Below are 22,446 nucleotides of genomic sequence, written 5' to 3'. Positions count from 1 at the left end.
TACGTGACCATTGGGAAACAGAGCGCATGGAGCTGCTGCTAGGCCCTTTGTGCACGATAGGAATCGTCATATCAGTGTTCTCCTTAGTAGAATTGATTAGTGCATGTTGCAGTTCTAACTTCTATCTATGGATTTAAATGTTTATGTTGGGTATATGAATTATGGGGCTTGTAGTTGGTGCGGTTTTCATGTTCTACGTGGCTAGTGCAAGCTCTAAAACCTAGGAAAGGACGCAAAAAGGTTGGTTGCGGACTTATTATTTGGTTGGAAAACGTTGGCCTGCTATGAGTAACTGCCCTAGTTTAAGGGCAGGTTTTCCAGTTCATGTTAATTGTTGAGTAAAGCTACGAGTTTGAAGGCGCTTCAGATGGAAAAAGACATTCTATAGGGGTAATTTTTTTTAATATTAGTTTAATGATATGCTAAAAAATGAGATGAAAAACGGAAATGAAAAATCTAGAATTTAAGAGATATTGAGATAATGAGAAAGAAAAAAAGAGAGAGTTCTTGTATTCCTTTTCTAAGATTGCATAATGAATTACAATGGTTGCACCTTGCGTCTAAATAGGCATAACTGACAGTGAATCAGCACCCCATAATTAATCCAGTAGTTAATTTTGGAATTAGCACTAAATAACCACCTTTAACTGGTAAATAACCACCCTTAATTGCTATTTAAAAGATTTCTTCCAAAATACTAGACTCTATCGTTAGTAACTCCTAAACCTAACTCCAATATTTCTGGCCCATAACAGTGCGCCCCTCTTGAAAGCAATCCTTGTCCTCAAGGATTGAACAAAGGAAATTTCTGCAGCAGCTCAGACAAGATATCCCAAGTTGCAACTTCTGGAAAATAGTTTCTCAAATGTACTAAAACTTCTGTCACTGCACTTCCTGTCTTCTTAGTCATTCGTCGATCCAGAATAGCTATAGGTTCCTTTGCTAAGGTGCCATCCTCATCAAGTAGAGGAATCTGGAATTGAGTAGGGTCCGTACATACTTCTTGAACTGTGATACATGGAACACTGGATGGACATAAACAGCGGGTGGTGCCTCCAATTTGTAAGCCATTGGACCAACCATTGCTAATACTTTGTAAGGACCAAAGTATCTAGCAGCAAGTTTGAGATTGGATCTATTAACAACAGAAATTTGTTGATATGGTTGAAGCTCGACAAACACATAATTCCCTACCTCAAATTGTCTGTCTGTCTTGGGCTTATCTGCCTGTTGTTTCATTTGGTTCCTTGCCCTATTCAAGTGAAACTTCATAAGTTGGATGGCTGCTTCTTTGACCTTTAAACACCCGTCTCTTGCTTCAACGTTAGAATTTCCAGGTAAGTAGGGCATATGTGTTGGTGCTGGCAGACCATAAACTACTTCATATGGAGTAGTCTCAATAGAGGTATGATGGTTAGTATTATATCACCATTCAGCCAAGAGAAGCCATTTAGACCAGTCTTTGGGTCTCTCTTTTGTCATGCAGTTGAGAGAGGTCTCAAGACATCTGTTGACCACCTCAGATTGACAATTTATTTAAGGTTGGTAGGAAGTTGATAATTTTAGCTCAGTTCCCAATAGCCTTAACAGCTTCTACCAAAACAAGCTTGTGAAGAGCTTACCTTTATCAGATACTATGCTATTGGGTAATCCATGAAGCTTTAGATATTATGTAGATAGAGTTGAGCAATCGTAACGACTGAGTAAGGGTGAGCTAATGCAAGAAAATGGGCATACTTACTTAATCAATCGACCACTACCATAATTACTTTCTTACCATAAGACTTTGGCAATCCCTCAATAAAATCCATTGAAATATCAGTCCATACTTTATCGGGTATAGGCAAAGGTTGCAGTAACCCAAGGAGAGCAGCAGTATCTGGTTTATACCATTGACAAATGATACACTGCCTTACAAACTGCCTTACTTCCTTCTTCATGCCTTTCTAATATATTACACTGGCCAGTCTTTTCATAGTTGCTTCCATACCAGAATGGCATCAAATGTATCTGCATCTTTCCTTGATAAAGCATCAGCCACCCTATTACTAGACCCCTTCCTAAAGATTACCTCGAAATCATATCTCATCATTTAGCTACCCACAATTATTGAGCTTGAGTATGAGTCTCCTGATCAAGCAGAAACTTCAAGTTTTAGTGATCAGTCTTGACTTCAAAATGTCTCCCATCAGATAAAAATTCCATTGCTTCACTACTGTTAAGATAGCCAACATGTCTTTCTCATAAGTGGACAACAACCGATGTTTTGATGATAGTACTTTGCTGAAATAAGCAACAGGTTTCCCATTTTGGCTAAAGACAACTCCCATGCCAATATTAGAAGCATCTGATTCAACCACAAAAATTGAATTAAAGTTAGGCAAGGCCAACACAGGGGCAGATAACATGGCCTGTTTAAGTTTTTCAAAGGCTCCGGTAGCTTTTTCAGTCCATACAAATCCACTCTTCTTCAATAAGGTTGTTAGAGGTTTAGCAATTGTCCCATACTCCTTTATAAACCTTTTAAAGTAGCCTATTAGTCCGAGGAATCCTCTCAATTTTTTAGTAAGAAGTTTGTTACTCTTAGCTATACTAAGATCATACTTGGTATTTTAAGCTTATAAGTATTTATCGTGTTGTATGTTTAATTGGGTGAGTGTAAAATAAAATGACGTTTTGGGGTTGGTAGTAAAGGTGGATTGTTTTGTTTAGGAAGGTAGCCAGTATATGAATCTATAGGGACAGATTGTAAGGGTTTCAAGGCTTCCTAGACTGGTTAAAAAGAAGAGATTCCATTTGTTTAGCTAAGTTACATGCATGTGTCAAATTTTTTGGGTAAAACATCCTAACTTGTTTTGCTATTTCAGGGTTCAGATTGCTTATAAATATGCTAAGGGCATGTTTATCAGAAATCTGTATCATATTCAGTAGACCTTCAAATTATCATAATATTCTTCAACAGTTCCCATTTGTTTAAGACTTGCAAGATCAAACATAGGGTCTGAAAATTCAGTTCATAAAACCTTGATCATATCTCAACTACATACTGATGCCAAGGTACTTTAGTGAGCTTACCTCGGTTTTTCATGAACCGTTGATGCCATTGAAAGGCCTTCCCATCTAGATGCATCATGACCACTCTGACGTTGTCTTGCTCTCTGGTTTGATCGGCCTCAAAGAACTGTTTAATCTTCATCAGCTAGCCTCTGAAATCACCTCCATCAAACTTGGGACATTCCACCTTGGAGTATTGGGTCTGAACTCCACTAGAGGAGGAAAGTTCAACCTTTGACAACGTTGTCTTCATCCCATTATCTCCCAGAATCCCTTTTTACTTAGCTGAAGAAGCCAAGGCTTCACCTGACTCATCCATATCCATTGGCTTCGAAGCGCCCTCTAACCGTAACACCAACTGATCAAACATGCTCTCCATCTTCGCTTCCAATCTTTCCATACCACTACGCATTTCGTTACTCAACTGGACTGTGGCAGAATCTAGCTTACTATCTATTATTTTCAAGACCCTTCTGAACTGACCAACCTCTTTTATAGACGCATTGTAATCCCTTCCACCATGCCAAGATCTAAGGCTCGGATACCAAGTAATGTGCTAAAAAATGAGATAAAAAACAGAAATGAAAAATCTAGAGTTTAAGAGATTTTGAGAAAAGGAGAAAGAAAAGAGAAAGAGTTATTGTATTCCTTGCCTAGGATTGCAGAATGAATTACAATAGTTGCATCTCCCTTTTAAATATGCATATTTAATAATGAATCAGCACCCCATAACTAATCCAGTAGTTAATTTTGGAATTAGTACTAAATAACCACCCTTATATGATAAATAGAATTATTTAAAGGTTGAGTTACTTGTCTAAATTTTGAGAGAATTTAGATAAAAAATTAAAATCTGTTAAGCGAATTTAAACATAATTTTTATGTCCATTTAAATTTTGGATAGAACCTTAGACAAAAAATTTAAAATCCGAACCTGATCCGAATTCATATATATATATATAAATTATATATATATGTGAATTATATATAAATTAATTCAAAGTATATAAAAATTAAAAATAAAATTATATATACTTTATTAAACTTAATTTTTAAAACTATATAATTTTTATTTTTAATTTATATATATGTGAATTAAATATAATCTCATTAAACTTAATTTAAATATTTTTTAATTTTTTATTATATAAATTAAATTTAATGAGTGAGTTTAGAATTTATTTTTTTAATTTGAATCAAACTTTGAAAATTTTAAGACTTGAAATTTTGAGTTAGATCAAATCTAAACAAATATATAAATTATTAATACTAAATATGAATTTAATCTGAACCTGATCTGATTTGACTTATGAATATCTCAATTGGTAAATAACCACGATAACTTCCATTTAAAATATTTCTTCTATAATACTAAACTCTACAGTTAATAACTCCTAAGCTTAAACTCCAATATTTTCTGGCCCATAACATTTAATCCCCTTTTCTTTAAAATATTAATCTCTCGTTGTTTCTTTTGTTATTCCAGAATGGTTGTTGCAGCCGCCAGAAACTGTGGATTCAAATTCAAGAATGCAACATTTTGGACGGTTCCAAAAACGGGTTTGGTACTTTGGTTAAGAAAGATGGCAATTGCATTGTATGGAAGAATCAGCCACATATTCTATGCTTCGACTGTGATCGATGCAAGGAAATATTTGTTGCAGATATCAGAAAGAATGCAATGTACTTTGGTATATCCCTAGCTTTTGAACTTGTATTCGTTGTGATCACCTATTCCGTTGGATGCTATGCCAAGAGGAACAATGAAAGGAGATTCTACCCTGGTTAACTAGAAGCATTTTTTGATTACTATGTGCAGAATATTGGATGTAAAATGGAGAAAATTCTATTGAGGAACAGGAAGATTGAATGGTTGATTGTACTGATCATATGACCTAGAAGAAGATGTATATCGGTTTATCTGTATAAAGTTAAAGTACCTGTGCTTGTTGCTCAGTGAATATAAAGAGACATTTATCTGCAAAACGTGCCAATTTAAACCCTATTCAAGATCATGGACATTAATCCTTGTCAATCAAATTTGCATGAAATTTGATTTCGCAATTGATTTTCATTAGCTTTCACTCTTGATTTTTGAAAGGAAAATCATTGATGGCTTCAGGCAAACAAAAGTAGGAATCATTTGACAGGGATGAAAGGGTGGTCCTTGACATTACCTTATCTCTATTTAATTTTTCTGTCTCAAGTGACTATCTGAATTGGCGTCATACCAAAACACAAACTCATTCTCCAAGTTATTGTATTAAGCTGAATAGGATACCAGAATTTCAGAATATATTTTTGTCTTTTCTTCTGAAAATCATTAGTGGTGGCATTTTCTTTCATTGCATTTTTCACTGGGAAATATGATAAAATTGCTATAGTTGGCAATTGTTAAATGTTCCAAAATCCTGCTAAACAGTTTCTATAAAAGAGATAGAGACAAATTTCACCAGAACCGAGAGTAACATAAACGAAAAGGACGCCATGAACAGAGATAACTATGCATTGTGGCTAATATGTTCATTACGTGGATTTAATTAATTTCAAATTTCGAATTGTCTAAAATTAAATTAATCAAATTAATTTATTTTATTTTTATTAATTAAATTAAATATATTAATTTTAAAAATTAACAAACTTAAACAAAATTTACTTTTTCACCTGTGCATTTGCTCTACAAATACTAAATGCTACCTAACATTACTAAAAATAATGATACTTAAGAGCTTGTTAAAACTATAGAGAGATTAAGTCCAACTATTATAACAAAATATATTAGTGGGTAGGATATGGGGTAATTAAAGTATTCTTCTTTCTCATTTTTCTTTGTTCTATATTATATTTTTTTTCGTACTTATATTTAATGAATATTTTAAATTTATTTTTATTTTCATAAATTTTAGTGAATATAAATAATTTTTATATTTATAATTTTTTTAAAAAAAATTAGTTTTTTAAAATTTTTATCTTATACATTTATGTAATTTTTTTATAAATATATATTTTAAATACAAATTAATTTTAATTAATTTAAAATAAAAATTATATTATTAAAATAAAAAATTAATTTATTAAATATATGTAAATATTTAAGATACGAGAATAAAAAAAATATTATATTATTCATCTTATATTCATACTCAATAAAAAATTTAAAATTATATTCCTCATCATCTCTATCTCCAAATTTAATATTTATTTTCATTTTCAATAAAAAATTAAATTTTGTGTCAGGATTGAATAAAATTTACATGCCTGTTATCAAATTGATACTTTCTTCCAAGGAAAAAAACTGAGCTGAATGAGCCACCACAAACATCCTCAGCAGATAAGACCAAATCCATTTGGGATAGAGTAGGACCAATTCTTGACAGAAGAGGATTCGTCAACCGACTTGTCATGTCTCATTTTCTCTCTCCTGGACGACAGAAACCAATCAAAAGAACTTGTTTTCCGATAAAGCAAAGCAGAAATCCTCAAAATCATTTTAAAAAAAAAAAAACAAAACTAAAGACAGCACATCCCAACACAATGACAGCTTGCATTGCCATCATAATCTTTGGTGCTCTAAATATTTTGTCTTATGATTGAAGCTTATGTTTGAGTATAAAATGATGAATAAAATAATATAATAATTATTTTATATTATATTTAATTTATATTTAATTAAAAAATAAGATTATAAGAAGAATTATTATTTTTTATATATAATGATTTAATTTTTTCAAAAATAAAAAAAATTATTTTTAATCTATTAAATTAAATTTATATATTTTATTATATTTTTAAAAATTATATTAATAATTTAAATTTATAAACTTTTAAAAAAGATAATTTTAACTAATAAATAAATTATTTTATTTTAATTTTTGTACACATTAAATAAAGATACGATGATATTATTTAATTTAATTTTATTCATAATATTATTTTATTATATCTTATTATAATTTTATGTATCAAATATGATTAAATTGCGTATGATCATTAGTTTGGTGATATATTTACATGTTGAATGGAGTACAGATTTGTGCACATTTTGAGGGCTAATGTCTGCCTATGGATCATTTCCATTATCCTAATGATCCTGTGGGTTTTGATATTTCCTTTCTTTGCCAGTTATATGTTCCTTACAACTCGTTCAAGTCCAGAACAGACACATCAAAGTTGGTTAAAGTTTAAACCATAATGTTTCGAATGGGAAATACTGTGCCTGCAACAAGGACTTGTTATGTTTGCCAGGGAATAGTAAGTAAAGCTAAGAATTTACAGGAATTTCAGTTGGAGAAAACAAGGCGTCCTATACAGGTAAGTTGATGTAATTCTTTAATCTCTTTTTTTTTTTTTTTTTTTCTCGTAACTCTTCTGTTAAATCATCTTGAAATTACAAATTTATCTTGATTTTATTTTTCCAGAATGGTTGCTGCAGACCACCAGAGTACTGTGAATTTGAGATCAAGAACGCTACATTTCGGACACCTCCCAAAAGAGGTGTGATTAAGGGAGATAGGAATTGCATGGCATAGAACAATCAGCCAGATATTCAATGCTTTAATTGTGACAGATGCAAGGAAACAATTGTTGGAGATCTGAGGAAGGATTCAAGGTGCATGGCTATTGGCCTCACCTGCAAACTTGTGCTGCTCGTGGTCGACTCGTCTGCATCCTTGGTTGCTGTGTGAGGTTTAACGATAATAAGTGATTTCTGAAGGGGTGAAGGGGGGAAATGTTAGTTTGGGGGGCAAACACCACAAAGGACTCCTAACTTTGACACCGACGTAGATATGAAATTGTTCCATGATTTGTTTAAAGTTGTGCATGTTCATTCTTTGTTATTAGAAACTCTCTTGACTTAATTGATTTTGATATCTTTAAACATGTTAATATATTTTTCTCAATCATTAGATAAATATTATAATAAAAATGTTAAACATATATGTGTATTTTTTTCTCACAATAATTTTTTAACTTATAAAAAAGAAATCATCCTTTTTTTTTTAAATATCATCACAAAAGAAATTATGTGTACACATATGCCCTACTCTCTTTGCTTTCTCTTAACTTGTTCATGAATGAGGCTGTCCTGGCATGTACAACAAAATCTTCAAAAAGCCCAAATAATGTAGGTTACATGACGAGAAAAAAACACCCTTTTTGCCTTTAAAAAATTTTAGAGATCTTCATTTACACTTGGACTGAGTCGCTAGCTTTGTCCATTCACCTCATCATACAAGAAAAACAAAACAAAAGGAAAAAATGGGGGAAATTTTTACAACAGTCAAAGCCAACTTACTGCATTTTTAATAAAACAACACATGGTAAATCATTTTTCTTTTTTTCCTGCAAACTTCTTTTTATTTTTCCACTCTCAAACATGCCATCTCGTGCCATCTTTTTGGCCAAAAGAGTGGGAAAACGAAGGGAATTTCTCTCTTGGCGGCCACTCCGGGAAGAGGCCATGCATATCATCTCCTATAACTAACCCTGTTTTCAACCCCCTCCTCATGTCTTTCTCATTCCACCCTCTTTTTTCTTTCCTTTTCTTTACCATTAGCAAATAAAGGATATCTTATTTTTATGGTCTTAACTGCAAATTTTTTCCTTGTACTCTTTTACATTTCAAGTCTAAAAACACCCATGTTTTCTCTGCTTGTTTGCTTGAAAATACACCGTTCCTCTCTGTAACCAAAAAAAAAAAAAAGGGGGGGGGGGGGGGGGCTGCATTCTAAACAGATAGTTGAGAAGGAAAATATGGGGGAAAATTCGTTGGAAAAAAAATCAGGTTGTGGGATATTGAATGCAGTATTTTGGAAGCGTAATTTTTGGCTTAGAAAGTCTACTTCTACAGGTTCATTGCCTATCAAAGACAAAACCAATGTTAAAACAGCAAATTCAAACACAAAAAGGCGGCTGGGTGGTTCCAATGAGGCTTCCTTTTCGGCGAATCCACCAAAACCCTGCACGAAACCGTCTCCAAATCATCCTAAGCTCCCTGGGGTACATCAACAAAACCAGGTTCGGAAACCTCCTGATGAAGCAACCAGAACAACCCCTAACCAAGGATATGTCAACCATGGTAGAATGGTGCCTAAAGAAGCAGTCAGTATCTCTGGTGAGCTCGAAAGCATGATAGTCGATCATCAAAAAACAAAAGGAAACAGCAATCTTGTTAGAGCGTCATCGAGTAATATGATGCTTTATGGCAATTTAGGTAACTTGATGAGGCAACCTGGAGGAGGAGGAGGAGGAGGAGGAGGAGGAAACACAAATTCATATAACGTTCTTGACCAACTCCCTATGACAGCAAGAGAGGCAGCCCCAACGCCTAATGGGAAATATCCGAACAGTGTAATGGGAAATGTGGTGAAGAAACAAGTTGAGGAAAAGCGTATGGAAGAGCAACCAGTTTCTCTATGCAGAGCTCTTTCTACAAGAATGGACCCTGAAACGTTGAAAATTATGGGCAATGAAGATTATAAGAACGGGAATTTTGCGAAAGCCTTGGCTTTGTATGAAGCGGCCATCGCCATTGATCCAAATAAGGCTTCATACCGAAGCAACAAAAGTGCAGCCTTAGCAGCTTTAGGCAGGATTGTTGAGGCAGTTTTTGAGTGCAGAGAAGCCATTCGAATTGAACCTCATTATCACAGAGCTCACCATCGTTTAGCAAACTTATATCTCAGGTAAAAAAATAGTTGTTTATAGGAAACGGAATTCTTCTACATTTAAACAATCTCTAAGCCCAAAATCAATGTTCAAGTCTGTATTTTCTGCTGATATAATTGTACAGATTAGGGGAAGTGGAAAAGGCAATATATCACTACAAGCATGCAAGCCTTGAGGCTGACCATGATGACATTGCTAAAGCTAAAACTCTTCAGACACATTTAAACAAATGTATTGAAGCTAAAAGGCTACGAGATTGGAACACCCTGCTCAAAGAAACAGATTCAACCATTAATGCGGGTGCAGATTCAGCTCCACAGGTGCACCAAATAATCAAACCCGTCCATCAAAATTTAGCATTATGATCTGTCAGTGTACAATATGTAACTCGTGTTTCTTTTTGTTAAGATATATGCATTGAAAGCTGAGGCCTTGTTGAAGCTCCACAGACACCAAGAGGCCGATGAGGCATTATTGCAAAGTCCAAATTTCGATGGTGATTACTGCACTAAGTACTTTGGCCCAATCGGTAACGCGAATTTGCTAGTTGTTCGAGCTCAGGTGGACATGGCAGCCGGCAGGTTAGTGTTGTATTTACTACTACTATTACCTACTATAAAATTAAGTCAGGAAAAGTACTGTTTGAGATAAAATGTAGACAAAAAGTATGAGTCTATGGATAAAGGAGAGAGGATAGAGCAATGTAGAGACTTTGTAATCCTAAGCTTAATTAATGTTGAAAAGCTCCGACGCTAAGTCAATAATCACAAAGTAAGAAGAAATGGGAAATTGAGTAGGATGAGTGATCACTTTTATCTGAATTGAGAAGGATATTTATATTTGAGGAAGATGTGATCGAGTCTAAATGATATGATATATGAAATTAGACTTCTAGCCAACGTCGTGTGATTTGATCTGATATTCCGTGTTAATTCTCAATGTTCGAGTGTCCCTTTAACTTTCTCTCACGGTGTTTAGTGGGCTGTTGTGCCGAGTCACTCTGTGTCAAAGTAAAAGACTATATTGCTCTTAGGAACGCAAAATACCCCCATCAAGAGCCATGCAGGAAAAATACTGTTTGAGATGAAATGTGGACAAAAAAGTGTAGGGGTCTATGGATAAAGGAAAGAGGATAAAGAGTATAGGGAGTCTGTGATCCTAGGCGTAATTAATGTTGAAAAACAACTCAAAAGGCGAATTCTTGCTGAAAAAAGAGGAACCAAAGGTTGGAAAAGGTTAGAGCTGGCAAAATTTGACATTTACCTATCAAATGGGGTTAAATTTGCACAAAAATGATTGGGTTTTGGGTTAATTGTCTTGTTTGTTATGACTGGGCACCGACTTCCCCACATTTTTTTATTCCTTTATTCTTTTTTATTTACTTTTTGACACCGAATTGGTAATTTCTAGTTAAGTTCAACTTTATTTTTGATGTGTGAAAATTATTATTAAGATACAGATTGTTTTAATGTGGGTTGACTTTGTAATTTTTTATTATCAGTTTTTGAAAACTAAGGTTTTAATGCCAACACTAACAGCTTGGCAAATAAAATTCGAAGTGAAACATTTAAGAGAAACGAAGATCAGTGCCTCCAAGTTTCATTGAGCTGAAACCAAAAACTCTGCCATGAGTGCTAACTAAATATATTTAGCTACGCATGCCAGCTGTGCCTCATATTTTCTAGTGTTTGGCTCTTAATTCACAGCATAAAATAGGTTGTATAAGTTGAACCTTTATTTACATGTGGGATCCACGCCGGGCACAATTGAAGCAACACCAAATCTTTGGCTGGATCGTTACAAAAACTAATGGCAGTTATAGAAATGCCAAAAAGATTTTGTCTTACAATATATTATATATTTAGAGACGGAAACAGTTTGGGATGGAGTGAGTTTTTATTTTTTAAAAATTTGATTTGATTTTATATTTATAACATTTGAATTCCTTTTAATTTGATATATATTTTTTTATATTTGAATTCGATTTGATTCGAAATTAATAAAATATTATTTTTTAAATATAAAATATTATTTTTAATATAAATATAAAATTAAGTAAATATATAAATATAAAATTAAATAATTAATTAAAAAATAATTTTATATATCAAGTCGAATTGAATTTGTTTAAAATTCAACTCCAACCTTATTCGAATTTTTTTTCATACCATTATCTAACTCGATTTAATTCAAAATTTAATTTAAAAAAAAAAAGATCTTAAAAGGTTGGAGTGGGTTAAAATATATCGATGATGGATTAGGCCATCATCTCTATATATATTTGTCAGGTAAATAGATGTGTATGTTATATAAACACAAAAAAAAAAAAGGAAAATAAGGACTTAATTTTATTAGTTTTTTAAAATGAAGGATAAATTTATTATTATAAATTTTTTGAATGATCTTTCGAATAATATTGTTAGGCAACAACTAATGTTGGTTTTTTTTTTTTTTTTTTATGATTTTCTGAAGATTTGATGATGCATTGGCGGCGATTCAGCGAGCTGTTAGGCTTGACTCGAACAGTAAAGAAGCAAATTGTGTAATGAGGAAAGCTAAAGCAGTGGCAGCAGCTCGATCAAATGGCAACGAGCATTTCAAGGCATCAAAATTCTCCGAAGCATGTGTTGCATACGGCGAGGGGCTTGATCATGACCCACACAACTCCGTCTTGTTGTGCAACCGAGCAGCTTGTCGATCCAAGATTGGCCACTTCGAAAAGGCAATAGAGGACTGCACCCATGCCCTTAACGTGCGCCCTGGCTACAGCAAGGCTAGACTAAGAAGAGCTGATTGCAATTCCAAGGTGAGACTATGAAAACTTGCAACTCATTTTTACATGATTAATAGTTAGAATAGCTAATATTGGTCACAATTACACAGGCCTGTGGGCTGAACAGGCTGGGCCTTAGGTAGAAATTTGCAAGCTCCGGTCGATCACAGCTTAAGATACCATCTAATTTTGTTTAATTTTAATTTTCAAAATATTTAAAATATTAGTATAAAATACCTTTTTAATATTTTATGAATTTTAAAGTAGTATCAGACCTAAATGAATTGGTTTGGATGGGCTGGACTGGACTCATATTTGCCATCTAGAGGTGCCAATTGGACCTAGTCTGATTGAGTCCATGAACACCTAATCACAATTAACAACTCATGGTTCCCATTTCACAATATTTTATACATTAAATTGTAGATATATAAATCTATGATCATTAATAATTAATTAATCAATTACAAATGAAGTTGTTCATAAGCCGATCCAAGTTAATTCCGATCCAATGGACATCTCTGAAAATAATATTTTAGTTGCTTTCAAAAAAAAAAAAAAAAAAGAAACTAATAGTTAACTTCATGATTAATCAATTGGAGTGAATCATGCATGTTTGGAACCGCACCTTAGATTTGGGAAAAAAAGCCGCGCGCTAGAATGACAAAATTAGGGATAATGCTAGAGGCTGAATTGAATTATTTATAAACAGATCTTTAAATAATTGTGTTGCATATAGAATGAGTTCAATAATCTAATAATGTTCAACTGGATTTCTGTAACAGTTGGGGAAATGGGAAGCTTCGATACAAGACTACAAGATCTTGCAAAGACAAACACCCGACAACGAGGAGGTGAAACGGGGCTTGTCCCATGCTCAAATGCAACTCAGGAAACAACATGCTGCATGGTGAAGTTGCATAAGACAAGAAGAGTACGGTGGAGCTTGATGAACACGAAAGATATGGACCAGACATGGAGAAAAGAGAAACAAATGGCCAAAGGTAGCGATGAAAAAAAGACAGAGCAGCCAGCAGCCAGGGTATCATGATACTGTTGCCTGTATGTTGGCAGCATATTTGAAGTTGGGGCTTAAATGATTATCTGGGATGAAAAAAGTTGCTTTGTTATTGTGAGGAATTTGAAAGGGGAATTTTGATACTGTACATAGAATGTGACATTAACAATTTGATAATATGTGTGTATATTCTGTTAAATGATTTACTTGATGTCGCATTGAAAACTACTACATCAGTTTCAGCTTCCTTAGTCGTCAATTACTCAATCTAAGTATATATTTTTCTAAGATAGCATTTGCGATTTTTAGTTTTTTTGTCTTTCGGGCAAAGGTTACAAAGTTATAGGATTGGCCTTCATCTGCACAATATGGCCCACTGGTTCCACTAGCTTAACATTGGAAAAAAAAATGCACCGAGGTGAATTTTATCATTATATATTATAATTCAATATTGAATTTTTTATTGTTACACTTTAATATTTTTAATTTTTTATTATACTTTCAATTTATTGATTTTTAACTAAAGTAATAGAATAAGAATATTTTGTTAATGCAAATGATAAATTTTGTTATTATACTTTTAATTTCATTAATTTTTAGACAAAAGATAATGGAAATGAAATATTTAATGTTGTTAATACAAATGACAAATTCATCAATTACATTATTAATTTTATGTCCAAAAATAAATAAAATTAAAAGTGTAATGATAAATTTTAATGAAATTAAGTATATTAGCAAAATTCAGAATGAATTTATAGTGCAATGACAATTTTTAACTTAATCCCAAAAAGCAATTGATCTTGTACACAGTGTTGGGCAATAAATGTAATTCACCTTTAGTTTAGTAGCAAAAATGAGTCTTTAAAATCTTGAGATCTTAAGTTCAAATCTTGTTGTGTATTGATTTAATTTTGTGTTGAATTTTATAGTTATAATCCAATTTATTGGTTGGTTTGTATTCAGTGATTTCTCGTGGAAATTCATACTCAATTTGCAAATTATTATTTGTTTTAATTTAAAGATCTCATGATTTTTTTATCATAAAAGGTATCTTATAAGTATGAATTTAAATTTTTTTTTTATATATCAAAATAAATCCTTAGAACATGTGAAGGATTGATTGGGGTGTCACATTTTTTATAATGAATGTAATATTTGATTATAATTTTTGCTCATAAATTTATTAAAAAAGAAATGGCATTCACCTTGTTATATTAAAAAAAGGTTATATAACAATTAAATCATATTCAATTCAATATAAAAGGTTGTAGTGAAATTATTGATGAAATGTTTTTCTTTTTTTCAATATCTATCAAGAGTCTAAAAGAAAAAATAAAGATTTAACTGTTCTTAGTTCTTACTAGTGATGGGACCAAGCCATTTAGATTTACACAACACTTTTTAAAGGTATTTTGTATTACTTTCTTGACCTGCAGTTGGTATGGCAATTAAAGTTCTACCCCTATTTTTTTTGGTTTTTACGTTTTAAATATTTTTCCCCATTTAGTTGGAAAAAACACTTCTTCAATCAGCACAACCGGCAGAAATTAATTAAAAGCTTGTTGATGGCAAAATTGACAGTACTCGAGGAGTTGTGATTATGAAATTTGGATGATAGCAGGAAATTTCGAAGTAATTTCGAAAGCTAGTATAATGAAAGATATTCTATATGTGAAACATTGTTAGTGGCTTTTAGCTGAAGACTCTTTCAAGTAAATATTTACCCTTTGGATCAGAAATGCAAGTCTTTTGCCTTAGGCAACCTTAATTACTACTTCTTTTTTTTAATATTTAAGATTATCCGGATTGAAACTCTAATCATTAAAATTAAGAATTAAAACACTTCATAAATAGTCATGCGATTGATTGTTAATTACCAATTAATATATACTTAATACTGTATATATTGTCTAGCTGTACACGCAAACTGAAAGGCAACATTTGCTTGGTGTTTGTATTATATACTTATGATTTCTCATATTTCTGTAATAAACGTGTTAGATTCCTGTTCAAAATATCGAAAGATATCATATATTTGAATAATAGCATGTGGATGTTTTCCCAAAGAGTATGCACTTTAGGAAATGCCTTTTGGAATTGCAAACCTGATGTAATAATTGAGTAATAGAGAGACATACAATTTCCTCACGTATCACCTGGCTAGCTCAAGCTCACAGACGGAATGCAGAATTGCAAACCTCATGTAAGCCAGATTCTGAAATTGAGCATCGGATCACGAACGCCATTTAATCAAACAACTTATGAAATTAAATGTTGGAATCTGTTATTATATTAGACGGATTCTAGACAGAAAGAATGAAAGAGAAAAAAAAAAAAAACACTTCCCAACATCACCTTGGGACTATTCATCAAAATAATAACAAATAAATAAATAAATCTTTTGGGCCTAAATAACAACATCAAATACTAATACAAAATCATATAATACTCCAAATAAGAAATATCAAATGACATAAAAATTAAAAACAGAAATAAATTCATGAGTATTTATCTTTTTTGAATGATCGTTCGAATTATCAAATACTTTAAAATTTTTTCAGACTTATTCCCAATATTTAATATCGAAATTTCACTTAAATAATCTGACCTGATGATCATTAACTATTACCATGACAAGTATAGAAATAACCTTATAATATCATTTAATGAGAACTAGATGCTGCCGCAAGGAGGCCTATATATGATAAGGTAACGGCAAGTGCCAACCTTTTCTTACAATTTCCATTGACAACATGATGATGAACATGGTAAATCCAACATGGCAACATCTTTGATCCAAAATTTCCCATTACATGACCAAACTGCCGCTGGTCATACAAAATCAAACCATAACCCCCCTCTAATCAGCATGATAATCCCCATTAATCATCATTATTAAAATAATAATTATTATATATTAATTAAATACAAGCCTCATCACATGCTAGAGCTGGGCTTCCGATCACGTCGATCAACAGGAAACTCCGTGGGACAATAGTTCCTCATGGCAGTGAGCTCGTAGGGTGAGGTATCGAGCGCCAACCATTGCTCCACCGTGAACTGCTGCTGGCTACAAGGCGTATGGACGCCAGTCATGGTGACTTCCACGTAGTTACAGTACCATCCATGGTGCGCACCCGAACCATCCGAGGTCAAGTTCATGGCACATATGGGAGCAGCCAAGCAATGTCCCCTACCAGAGAAAATGTCCAAATTGCCCCTCTCGTAATATTTATGTCCTGGCTCCATTAATCCACCCCAAGCTTCCAGGTTGTTGATCTCGATGAACTCACCGTAGACATCGTAGAGTCTTAGGCTGACGAGGGAGTCGGTTCCGCCTTTTAAGATGGATCCGGTTCTTATGTAGACTGAGTAAACGCAATCTTCATCGCCCTGCATGCAAGAAAAAGAGAGATAAGAGGTTAGAGATGGGGATGTGGAGAGGATTATGAGGGTTGTTGAGGGGTACTTACGGAAAGAGCGATGGTGGAGTAGGAGAGGAAGAGGAGGAAGAAAGAAAGGATCAGCGCTGTTGGGATCGCCATTGGCTTTAAATTTTTTATGCTCTGTCGTCGAGATCAAATTAAATATACTTGTTGTGTATAAATATGCATTTTTGGAGTGCACATGGCAATTTTTTTTCTTTACTTTACCTCCACCTCATTAAAAAATAAATTTAAAATTTTGAAAATTCTTAAAAATAAATACATTTATATTTTAATTATTTAACTTAAAAAAATCATTTCTTCTTCTTTTTTTTAAACAAATAACTTAATCACAACTATCTTAAAATTTTAAGTTGAATTTAACTCAAATCAACCAAAGAATTCAAACATTAACTTATTAAAATTTGCTAATTGAAAAAATAAGTCACAATGCCAACAAGTAACACTGTAATAAGAAAAGGAAATAAAGGAATAGAAATAATAGAAAAAGATTTGATTTTGAGACAAGAAAAATATTATTTTTAAAGATAATTATGCCCCCAGTATTCAATAAAATTTCAAATTCTCCAATTAAAAGTAGTAAAAATAGTTGTATTGAAAAATCTATTTGTAATGAATGAATAAACATAAATTTGTATTCAAATGGTTATGACAATTTATATAATCATGACTTATATGAACAATCATTTATTTATATTTAAATAGTCATGACTATTTGTTATATAATAATTATTTATGTTCAAACATAATTAGTCATAATATGAATAAAATTAATAAAAAAAATTAAGTTTATTCACTAATAATTAACTCTTTTTATCTAATGTGAGATACACCATAATCTAAACTACCAACAATCTTTCACTAGTTTGAAATGTTAGTGCTTAATTTTTAACTTTTCACACAAACAAATTTATGAATACAAAAAGGTATCTTTTGATTTAAACTTTCAATTAGTATATATACTTTTAAATTCTAACAAAGTTAATGGTGTTCATAGATTAAACCTTAACTCCTAGTATTGTAATTGAAGATATAACACACATCATATTTACTTATTGTTCTATAAGAGGTTTATAAGCGCTTTAATATTATTATAGTCATGTACTTATCCTATTCGTAAATATTTACAAGAGAAATTACAATTCTTCTTGTTGAAGTGGTACAACTTCTATGTTTTTATTAGTAGAGTTTTCATAATATCTCAATTTCTTTAGACTTTTAAATAATAAACTTCATTAAGAGTATAAAAAACGCATTTTACTCACGTAATGGATCACACTAGTTTCTAAAATTTGAATGGATTTTACTAGTGTTTAAAAGACACATGATAATAACTTGTTTTAACCCATTAAACTTTATAATTAAAAGTTACTAATTCAAAATTGGGTTCCTATTTTTGGTATATAATAGTAAGGGTTTAAACACATTCTATTTGTAGTACTACTAACCAAATATCTTATAATTCAATTTTCTTTTATAGTTATTACCCTCACTTGAGATTGAATCTCTAATATAATCACTTAATAGGTTAATGTGTCTATATATTTCATTGTGCATATCATTTATATGCTCTAGACATTTTTACCTCATTCTTGTTATTTTAAGAAATAATTGGTATGATTATGGCCATAACTCTATACTTATACATTTCAATCATTCTATTATCATACTTTTATACATTTTTAATACAATTATATTTCTAGTACAATTGTATAAACTCAATGAATAAACCAAGTCATTTTAGTCCTTTTAAGATATTTAAAGACCTTTTTATGATTTTACTTTAGTAAGTTGTACTAAACTTATTAGCATGTATCATTTGCTCATAAAGTTATACTACAATCTTACAATACTATGGTGACAATTTTTATTTCTTTTATCCTTATCACCCCCACCATATGCAAATATGCATTCTTTTATTAAAGAATGTTCCATTCAATTATTAAGATATCATATATACTTAATTAAGTTATCATTTCATTTATCTTTTCACTATTTGATAATTTTTTTTAAGTAGGAGCCTTCAAATCTACCCTTAGTGAAAGATAACTAGCAAATATTCTATAGCTTAATATTTCTTTTTCATAAAAGTTTCAAAAATTTTATATTTTAAGTCAATATAAGAGTTTACATGTCAATAAGTATGATGTCAAATATAATCATGCTTCTATAGTCTACTTTTGAGACTTTTATGCTTATTCCACTATAGGGGTTTTGGTTTTTAGCGACAATTTTTTTACCGTTTAGCGGTGTTTATTAACGCCACTATAAGGTTGCGGCATTTGCAAAAAAATATCATGCAGAGTGCCGCCTATACACGCGTTGCAGTAAATAGCGGCGTTTTTGAAAAATACCTCAATATTAATGGTATTTATATATGAAACACTGTCATTTTAACGGCGTTTATATCTTTCAGATGCTGCTACTTTAAAGGCATTTAAATATAAAAACAGCTCAATCTTAACGGTGTTTATATCTTTTAGTCACTGTTATTTCAGTGACATTTTTATGAGAAAAACGTCATTGCATCGATGACGTTTGAATATGAAAACATCTCAATATTTACAGCGTTTGTATCTTTTAGGAGTCGCTAATTCAATGGCATTGTTATGAGAAAAATGCCATTGGTCAAGTCATTTTTATAAAAAGCGCCACCTACCTAGCAGCGTTTGCTTGAAAGAGTGCCGCTACTTATAATGGTGTTTTATGCTACAAACGTCATTAAATTATTCATTTAGCGGCATTGCCCAATGCAAACACTGCCATTATGTAAAAATATATTTTTTTTAATTTCTTATAATAAATTTTATTTTCAATAAAGAGCTTAAATTCAGAAACTGAAATTAATATTAACTTCATTCACGTTTAAATATACATCTAATTAATATAAAGTTTAATAATTAGTATAATAACATTCAAATATTGTAAATACATTAACCAAATAAAAAATTAAAATGTATGAAATGGATGACTACATACATTTTGCTGGCTGCCAATTGATGAAAAAATTTTTTCACCTTGGTCACTAGCGTGTTCAACAACCTATCGAATAATACCATACAATTTTTAACACTTTATTGTATGCTTATTTTTTATTTAAAAATTTTAATATTTACTAAATATAATACCTGAGTTGATGGAGCACCAAGATCATTTCTTGAAAATTATCAATTGCATAAAATTCATAAGATAATCGAATCAATCATGCAACTGCTAAAATTTTACACACTCTAGTTCCATTCTAGCACGTTCTTCTTCAATTTTGGCATGATTCTGTTCTCTTTCTGCTTCAATTTGCTGAAAACGTTGTTGCATAGTTTGTAACTTTCCTCTTAATATTGAAATGTCTCGTTAAGACTAACTTGCTGAGAGTGTAAATTACAGAGAGTTATGTCCATAGTAGGCAAATGGTGTTGGACCCAATCCAAGGCCTCGGACCCGTCCATGCTTTTTTTTCTAGCAACTTCTATGAATATCCGATTTTTCATTTCTTGCATGTTAAGAGAAACTTCAGATTCTACTTCAATCTCAACAGCCATTTTCTCTTTCATTTTTTCTTGTGAATTTATCATATACAACTATCAAGTTTAATGATTAATTGATTATATGTTAAAAAGAGTTAATATTTACTTTATGTTAAAATAAATGATACAAATTACCATAATTTCTTGTGTTTCGACATTCATGTAAGATCAGTTTTTTGTGTGTGTTACGCAAAAAAGTTTCACACGTCTAATTGTACCGCCTATCTCATTCTCTTATACAAAAACATATGTTATTTGATAGGATACATATCAATCGTAACTTATTTATGCATATCAATCCTGTCAATCAAGTATCAAAATTTTGAATAATTTTAATCTCTTTTATTTATATTTTGGCCCTATAACAACACAATAGTCTTAAACATATGCAAAGAATAAAAGCTGTGAAAACTTAATGTATATTGAAAAACTGCTTATTATGAATTATACAAGAATCTTAGGTTTATATACAACTAACTAGGGGTTAAACTAGGAAACTAAATCTTCCTTAATTTTAGGGATACAAATACTTAATTCTAGAGATACAAATATAAATATACAGATTACAAGATTACAACTAGCTGTAAATAAGTGTTTTTTCACACTCCCCCTCAAGCTGATGAATAGGTGTTTTTCATTCTCAGCTTGGAAATAATTCCTTGAAATGTTGCACTACTGAGACCTTTAGTCAACACATCTGCAAGTTGACCCTTGGTTGATACATAAGGTGTACAAATCAACCCACTGTCTAGTTTTTCCTTTATGAAATGTCGGTCTACTTCAATGTATTTTGTTCTGTCATATTGTACAGGATTATGTGCAATGCTTATTGCAGACTTGTTATCACAGTAGAGTCTCATTGGTCTATCTCACTTGATCTTCAAATCTTCTAAGATAATCTTTAACCATAGTAGTTCATAAATTCCTTGAGCCATTGCTCTGAACTCTGCTTCAGCACTTGATCTTGCCACCACATTCTATTTTTTACTCCTCCAAGTCACAAGATTACCACTTAAAAAAGTACAATAGCCTGAAGTGAATCTTCTATCAGTTACTGAACCTGCATAATCAGCATCTGTATATATTTTTAGAACTAACCTTGAATTTCTTTTGAATAAGATACATCTTTCAGGATTAGCCTTCAAATAGTGTAATATATAGTAGACAGCCTGTAGGTGCATTTTTTTAGGACTATGCATAAATTGACTTACCACACTCACAACATATGCTATATCAGGTCTAGTATGTGAGAGATAAATGAGTTTTTCAACTAATCTTTGGTACATCTCTCTATTTACAACAGCATCTTCATTAGCTTCTCTAATTTTATGATTAGGATCTATAGGGATATTTACACGTTTACATGTAAGCTTCTTAGTTTTCTTCAGAAGATCCATCATATACTTCTGTTGTGAGATAAATATACCATGCCGTGAGTGAGCTACTTCAATTCTTAGGAAGTATTTCAATCTCCCTAGCTCTTTTATCTCAAATTTTCTAACCAAACACTGTTTTATAGATTCTCTCTCTTTTTCATCATCTCCAGTTATAATTATATCATCAACATACACTAATAGAACTGTGACTCTCCTTGAATCAACGTACTTGATAAACAATGTGTGATCTCCTTGACTCTGTTTATATCCCATTACTAGCATCACTTTGGCAAATCTCTCGAACCAAGCTCTAGGAGACTGTTTAAGGCCATATAAAGCCTTTTTTAGCCTACATACTTTGTTTGCTTCTAGATGACCTCCAAATCCCGGTGGAACCTTCATATATATTTCTTCTTCCAAATCACTATGTAGAAAAACATTCTTTACATCAAATTGTTGAAGCTGCCAATTGTAATTTGCAGCCAATGATAACAAAATCTTAACTGTATTCATCTTGGCAACTGGAGCAAAAGTTTCTTGGTAATCCACTCCATAGGTTTGAGTGTAGCCCTTAGCCACTAAC

The 22,446-nt window shown here is 31.9% G+C and overlaps 3 protein-coding genes across 3 annotated transcripts; 1 reads left to right on the top strand and 2 right to left on the bottom strand.

The window, feature by feature from the left end:
• Window positions 1-942: 942 nt before the first annotated feature.
• On the bottom strand, window positions 943-1,940 carry LOC149513846 (uncharacterized). The gene is made up of 2 exons (XM_089748151.1): window positions 1,778-1,940; window positions 943-1,361 (listed from the first exon to the last, which is right to left on the bottom strand). Exons 1-2 carry the CDS (start codon window positions 1,938-1,940, stop codon window positions 943-945), a joined length of 582 nt encoding a protein of 193 aa, XP_089604277.1.
• A 6,868-nt stretch (window positions 1,941-8,808) lies between these two features.
• Window positions 8,809-13,760, top strand: LOC111301019 (inactive TPR repeat-containing thioredoxin TTL3-like). The gene is made up of 5 exons (XM_022896543.2): window positions 8,809-9,740; window positions 9,848-10,043; window positions 10,132-10,304; window positions 12,196-12,529; window positions 13,282-13,760. The coding sequence occupies exons 1-5, from the start codon at window positions 8,809-8,811 to the stop codon at window positions 13,408-13,410; spliced, it is 1,764 nt and encodes a 587-aa protein (XP_022752278.2). The 3' UTR covers window positions 13,411-13,760.
• A 2,395-nt stretch (window positions 13,761-16,155) lies between these two features.
• LOC111300673 (PLAT domain-containing protein 3-like) lies at window positions 16,156-17,094 on the bottom strand. The gene is made up of 2 exons (XM_022896295.2): window positions 16,991-17,094; window positions 16,156-16,910 (listed from the first exon to the last, which is right to left on the bottom strand). The coding sequence occupies exons 1-2, from the start codon at window positions 17,060-17,062 to the stop codon at window positions 16,455-16,457; spliced, it is 528 nt and encodes a 175-aa protein (XP_022752030.1). The 5' UTR covers window positions 17,063-17,094; the 3' UTR covers window positions 16,156-16,454.
• Window positions 17,095-22,446: the final 5,352 nt, after the last annotated feature.

The sequence above is a fragment of the Durio zibethinus genome, chromosome 18, assembly GCF_047325235.1.
Source record: "Durio zibethinus cultivar Kanyao isolate XHJ-2024 chromosome 18, ASM4732523v1, whole genome shotgun sequence".
Taxonomy (NCBI): Eukaryota; Viridiplantae; Streptophyta; class Magnoliopsida; order Malvales; family Malvaceae; genus Durio; species Durio zibethinus.
This window is presented reverse-complemented; position numbering and strand designations above follow the sequence as displayed.